This window comes from Microtus ochrogaster, unplaced genomic scaffold, assembly GCF_000317375.1.
Source record: "Microtus ochrogaster isolate Prairie Vole_2 unplaced genomic scaffold, MicOch1.0 UNK4, whole genome shotgun sequence".
Classification (NCBI taxonomy): Eukaryota; Metazoa; Chordata; class Mammalia; order Rodentia; family Cricetidae; genus Microtus; species Microtus ochrogaster.
In genome coordinates this window covers 6,750,785-6,757,601 of record NW_004949102.1, presented here as the reverse complement: position 1 = coordinate 6,757,601, position 6,817 = coordinate 6,750,785, and the positions used below count along the sequence as shown (strand labels likewise).

The 6,817-nt window shown below is 44.7% G+C and overlaps 1 protein-coding gene across 5 annotated transcripts in view; it reads right to left on the bottom strand.

Moving 5' to 3' along the window:
• The window catches only part of Nrf1 (nuclear respiratory factor 1), a 102,986-nt gene that overhangs the window by 13,641 nt on the left and 82,528 nt on the right, over nt 1–6,817 (bottom strand). For all 5 annotated transcript variants that reach the window (XM_026788589.1, XM_026788588.1, XM_013353210.2 and 2 more), the window contains one exon: nt 5,776–5,900. In XM_026788589.1, coding sequence (XP_026644390.1) covers nt 5,776–5,900 — 125 coding nt within the window. The remainder of the gene's footprint in view (nt 1–5,775; nt 5,901–6,817) is intronic.

The following is a 6,817-nucleotide window of genomic DNA, read 5'->3' as shown; positions in this document are numbered from 1 at the left end:
ACTAGCTCTGTAGACCAGGCTGGTCTCGAACTCACAGAGATCCACCTGCCTCTGCCTCCCGAGTGCTGGGATTAAAGGCGTGCGCCACCATCACCTGGCTAATCTTATTTCATTTTAATTAACCTAAATAGTTACAATATTAAATACCTTTCTAGAGTTTCTAGTATGCCAATTCCACAGCATAGATGTGTATATCAGTCACAGACACACACACACACACACAGACATACTCCGTGCAAGAGCTGCCTTTGTTTAGATGGAAACTCAATCTGAAAATGGACACTTTGTATTACCCAGAAATATATTTCCTGGACATTTCCTTGTTTTCTATCACAATTCTTTCTTTCCTTTTCTTCCCTACCTTATCAATTTAGGTTAACATTTTCTTGCTCCTTAGGCCTGTCCAGGAGAAACTACACCATCATTATAAGCACCTAGTACCTTAGGTGCACCTTATGTTAGTACTGAGCATCACGGAGAGGCCGGGGCAGGCAGAGTCAGAAGAGCCAAGCTGATAGCACTGCCCTTGTTGCCCTTCTCAGAGTCGATGTCTCCGTTCCCATACTTAGATCCCTTCAGTGATTCTCAGATCCAATTGCTGGCTTTACAACAGCAAAGATTTTTTTAAAAAATCAATTTCACTTTGAAAACCCCATTTAGGTTTTCAAAATCTCTAAATTGGAGCTCTTCTGACAATGAAGATTTGGTGTAATTATAATGTCACAGGCAATTGTGCTGACAAAGCAGAACCAGCATGTCTTCTTGCTGGGCCCTTGCTCTCAGTCTGACCAACAGGAGGAGAAAGGGGCTTTGTCAGGAGCAGATGTGCAGTGGGAGGCCCAGGAAAGCAGATCTATTGAATGAAGCAGGTGCCACTTAGACATTCACAGTCCCGACTCCAGCCACAGCCTTCCCTTCATTTGATACCCTACTCCTGGAGGAGACGGAGAGAGCACCACACAAAAAGGAAGCATGCTTATCCTGCTCAGACTACTTCTCCTGCCAGACTGCTGCTGCTGGGCTCTGCACATTTGCTCTTTATTAAGCAAATGGAATAGCTGGATGCAGGGAAGTGAATCCTGTATTTATACAGGTAACCTGAGAGTCAGAAGGCCCCAAAGCAACCACACTGTGCTGTGCAAGTTATTAGAGTTAATAACAGGCGTGCTGACATTCCTTCAAAGTTCTAACAGGAGCATAAACTAGAGGAAGGTCTTCTCTTTTACCCAACATCTTTGAGAACTTTATTCTCCAAAAGCTTGTCCTGTTATGATGTGGGTCCCTGTGTGAACAGTAGCTAAGGCCCCTTGCACACAATTTACTAAACCTGCAAGAATATGAAGAAAAACCAAATAACTACTTTCTAATCATGAATCGAACAGAAATGACTACAGTTAAATTTGTTCAATTATGTATCTTAATTTGATATTAAAAAAGAAAAAAAATCTCTTTGTAGAGTATTGACTTTTAAGTGTGTCAAGCTGGCTTGTTGGCATCTGCTAATACCCTTTGGAGTGCTAAGGAACCAAATGGAAGGCATCTAGCTTTAAACATGAGAACAGCTAAGCACTACATTTGAAGGCCATAGCACAGATCAAATGAGCACTTAGAGTAGAGATGAAGGCACAACCGTCTAACATTTCACACAAAGGATCCCAACGCGCACTAGCAGCCTACCATCTTAAGGTAGAGATGAGAATCAATTTCTCATTTTCTTTCTCTCCCTCTTTCCTTCCTCCATTCCCTATTCCCGAACTCACTCTAGCAGGGTATTGCTGTGCATCCCAGAAAGGTCAGAACTTACTATGTGGTCTATACTCAAATTTGTAAGCCCCCTGCCTCAGTCTCCTCAGTGCAGGAATTACAGGTAGAACAACATGCCATACTAAACGATGTGCTAGCCCATAGGAAGGGACAGGAGACCTTGCAAAAGGCACTGTTACTTCTTTTGAAGGTGTCCACAGCACACTCTGTTTGCAGGGGCAGAGTGAATAGCTAGAGGCTAGGTCCCAGGGACAGGAAGGCCTGAGACCTCAGAAGAACACAAACTCAGCATGCCTGAGGGATATAATTCCATCAGAGGCTTCCTGAAGTAGGCTCTTGCCTCCCTTCCCCGTTCAAGTACTTCTTCTCTAGTGACAATGGTAGTTACTTCCACAGTGGTAACTGAGGGCAGATATTATGCGCATAGACATCCCAGGCACTAAAAAAGTGCGACAAAACAGTTTCTGCTGTCCCTTAATTAGTGTAAATATTACACCTCCCTGGATGGGAAAAACTGCAGAGTTAGGAAAACTACCTTCTATATATAGAGAGCTATTCTGGAAGGCACTTTGGATTTCAGAGTCAGAAGGGAGGGAGAAGAGGCTTCTGGGATGAAGACTCACTACTGCACAGCCCCTTTCTTCTCCTGGGCTACCAAAAGGCAGACTCAGTAACACCCTTGAGCAGAGATAAAGAATTGGAGGGCTCTTTTGTGCTACAGAACAAGGTCCACAGTACAGTTTCATGCTCCCATTTCTCAGCAGCATCTGTGTTTGTGGTGCACTCTGGAATTCATTCAGTAGTAATGGCTACTTTCAGACTCAGGACCCTCCAGGCTTTCCATATTTGATTGTGGGTACCATTACAAATGCATTAGGGCACCTGGCTCCAAGGACCTATAACTACAAGGAAGAACTCGCACTAACATGAGGATTCTAAGCAGAAATAAGCAAGTGGCTGCGCCAAGAAGAGTGGAGCGGACTAGGAAGAGGGACTAAGTGTTGCCACTGCCTCCTGCCTCAGGTTTTCCTACTCTGCTGTCTGCAGTCTGTGAATTACTGTCGTCATATGGGTGGCTTTTTCTTCTCTCTCTCTCTCTCTCTCTCTCTCTCTCTCTCTCTCTCTCTCTCTCTCTCTCTAACAAACAAACAAAGCCATGATAGCCAGGTGGTGATGGTGCGTGCCTTTAATCCCAGCATTTGGGAGGAAGAGGCAGGCGGATCTCTGTGAGACTGGGCTGGTCTACAGAGTGAATTCCAGGAGAGTGAATTCTGAATGGCTCTAAGAATCATTTTTATTTGGGTTGTTCTTTAGACTTCTCTGGTGATGTCTGGTGATGCACTTCCCCCAGGGAGTGTCCATTTTCAAGTCAGGACTTTATTCTACCATCATTAGTCTTCCTGATAATAAACTTTCTGATTTAAAAACAAACAAAAAAAATCTTATTGGCTTACTGGCAGATACTTTGAGTTTATCAATACACAAGTGACAAGGATCACAAGAACACACACAGAAAGAATAAAAAATGGTCTGGCCAGCCCCCATTAGCTGGATGAGGAGGACACCCAATTCTAATCCGGAGTAAACCGTACAGCACTCTAGGTGAAAAGTGTCAGCACGGAAGAAAGTCAGAACAATCGGGAACGTTCCCACAGCACACCCGTTGTTTGAGTTCCTAAGAGCAGATAAAGATGACTGGCTTTTGCCTGAAATCAATGAGATGAGGCACAAGGCACTAGTTTAGTTTGATTGAGAAAGGGACAAGCCCAGGTCAAAGGTCCTCAGTTTGGCAAGCACTGGCTTGTTTGGGAGACTAATGATAGCTTTTTAATTAATTAATCTACTTATTATTATTTGGAGGGGGTTCAAGACAGGGTTTCTCTGTAGCTTTGGAGCAAGTCCTGAAACTTCCTCTGTAGATCAGTCTGGCCTCAAACTCAAAGATTCACCCGCCTCTGCCTCCCGAGTGCTGGGATTAAAGGCATGCGCCACCACCGACCAGCTAATAATTTTTTTTTTTTTTGAGATAGGGTTTCTCTATGTATCCCTGGACCGTCCTGGAACTCACTCTGTAGCCCAGGTTGGCTTTGAACTCGTATCTTTTAATTTTTAAAACTTTATTTTTATATTATTCTTATCGTATTGCCTAGGATGTTCTCTAACTCATGGGCATGAGTGTCCCTCCATTCTCAGCCTTCTGAGAAATAGGACTACAGGCACAGTCACTATGCTTGGCTGGAACTATGGGCTCTGGGGGCGTAGATCACAAATGTGCTCTTATTAAGAATATAGCCAGCCAGGTGGTGGTGGCGCACGCCTTTAATCCCAGCACTCGGGAGGCAGAGGCAGGCGGATCTCTGTGAGTTCGAGACCAGCCTGGTCTACAGAGCTAGTTCCAGGACAGGCTCCAAAGCCACAGAGAAACCCTGTCTTGAAAAACAAAAACAAAATCATCAACAACAACAACAAAAAAAAATATATATATAGCCAACAACATGAAGACTACCAGACAAGAGGCGACTTCCAGCACTGCTAATAAATAGCAGAGAATGTGATTTGATATTATTATATTGCCCATCTATCTGGCTGCATACCCAGAGCATACTTAGAATTCTCTCTAAGTTTGTCATCCTGAAAAGGGGAGGCTGGGGAGGAGATGGGACCCAGACGGAGAGTGACAGCACCTGTACTTGAGGAGAATGTCATGGCTAGAGAGCCTACCTTCCTCTCTGAGTAGATGAGGAAGGGAAAAGGTAAAGAAACAGAGGCAGGGTCCTAGCCACAAAGGGAGCTTTTCCTTAATTCTCTGCATGGTCCACAGCATCCTGAATACACAGATATCCTTTATCCTGCAGTATTCTGGCTAAAGCCAACCCTATGTCCACTCAGGTTAGTGAAGGAAAGCCCCCCAGCCTCAGAGAAAAGAGCCTGTGGTTGTAGTATGTAATTTGGGAAACTGCTTCTCAGAAGTGCTAATAGTTCTGGACTTCCTACATCTCTGTCCCCAGGAGAAAAGAATACTCTCCTATTGCAAAGAGGACACAGCACTGTCTTCCTTAGATTCCCCGACTAGCAGGGTATCCAGCTCTTATGGGCTGACCATGAAAACAAACAGTGCTATACCCCCCCCTTCCCCCAGACAGAGTCTCATTGCATAGCTCTGGCTGTCCTTGAACTCAGTGGTCTGCCTGCCTCTGCTTCCCCAGTGCTGAGATTAAAGAAGAGTGCCACTATGCCCAGCTGAAAGTTTTCTTTCAGGCACTTAATGCCAAAAAGAAACTTTCTCTCTAAATAGGGCTGGTTGTCCTTTGACCCAGACTTCTGAGGCACAGACCTGGGAAGCCCAGATCTTGGCCACTGTCTCCCAGAGGCTGCTGAAGTGGATCCAAAGAGCTGGGCTGGGGCTGTAAGCCTTTGTCACCATAATTCCATGAACTTTTGTTTATCTGGGATAGTCACCTGGAGGAGGTCAAATAGCTGGGAAAGAAAGGGCGGGGTGGTGGCAGGTTACTGGCTAAGGCTAAATCCAGATGTTCTTGCTAAGGCCACACACATAACAAGAAACAGGACCCACAGGACCAACCAGAAAAGTGCCTTCATCACAGCCTGCTGTATAGCCTGGGACAGATAGTGACGTGGTGGAGCCTTTATGGGTGTCAGTACATTCCATCCACACGCAGATCTCTGCACGCAAGACAGTAAAGACAGGAAATGCCCCACAGCAAATTCTAAAGTAGTCCTCAGCAAGTCTCATTTATCAAAACAGCTAATTTTTGAAAAGCAGTCCAATTAGGTGGCCATTATAGAGGCTTTTTCCTTCAGGGAACCTCAAGGATCCTATTAGTGAGAGGAATCAGAGGACTCTCGATTTTCCCAGGCGTCAACTGCCGAGCTATGAAGAAAATCTAAAACCAAGCTCAACCTCTTCCTAAAGGGTTTGTTGCCAGCTATATCAGGAAGGTTTAAGTGGAAAGAGGGAATAAATTCAATAAAATATTTATGATCTCTTACCATTAGCATCTTGGACTCCAGTAAGTGCTCCAACGGCTGCTGCGGTTTCCCCAGACAGGACTATCTGTCCCCCGCCTTGTAAGGTGGCTTCAGCCAGTGTGGCGACAGCATGGGCGGCAGCTTCACTGTGGGCACAGGGACAGGACAGAGGGGACAGATGCAAGATGAGTGAAGGCACAACACTGTCCTTCCTAGGCTCTCTGGGTACCAGGCACCAGGGCTAAATGGGTAAGAGCCAAGAGTAATTTTCACTATCAGATGGCTAGAGAAGTCTCAAGTCTTACATCTTTCTGAAGCTAATGTGAAATTTTCTTTAAAACGAGGTCACTAGTGTTTGAGGACAGAGGTGTTCATTGTCAGTCTTTCCCGATCATCATCAACTGAACCCAAAGTGGAAGCCCCGTTCACAGTCACACAAAACAATCTATCTCAGTTGTCAATCACAAGGTACCATAAGAGACAATCAGAAACTGTTCCTCTAACTCAAAGATGGATGATAATCCGAGGAGTCCGCAAGCTGGACGTGCTCTCCGATCAACGTAGTTTACACACTTCCTTTTCAAATACAAAGCCATGGCTGACCACTAATGTGAATAATCCAGCTCTTCCTTTTGTTTCATTAAAAATGAAGTCTTAGTTTAAAACATTACTGTAAACCAAAGTTCTGGCATCTCAAGTTCAAGGAAATCAACAATTCCCTTTCCTACAAAGCCAACACTGCATAGAGCAGAGAAATCTGTTTAAAGGGAACACACGGTTTTAGCAGTTTGGGTCCCGTTTCCCCCCCCCCATCTTTGCTATTTGCTTTTACTATATATAAGCATTCATTTTTTATGACTCTGTAATGCCACACACTATTTTTTTGTTTGTTTGTTTTTTTCGAGACAGGGTTTCTCTGTAGCTTTGGAGCCTGTCCAGGAACTAGCTCTTGTAGACCAGGCTGACCTCGAATTTACAGAGATCCTCCTGTCTTTGCTTCCTGAGTGCTGGGATTAAAGGTGTGCACCACCACTGCCAGGCCTAGACTATTTTTTTTTTTTTT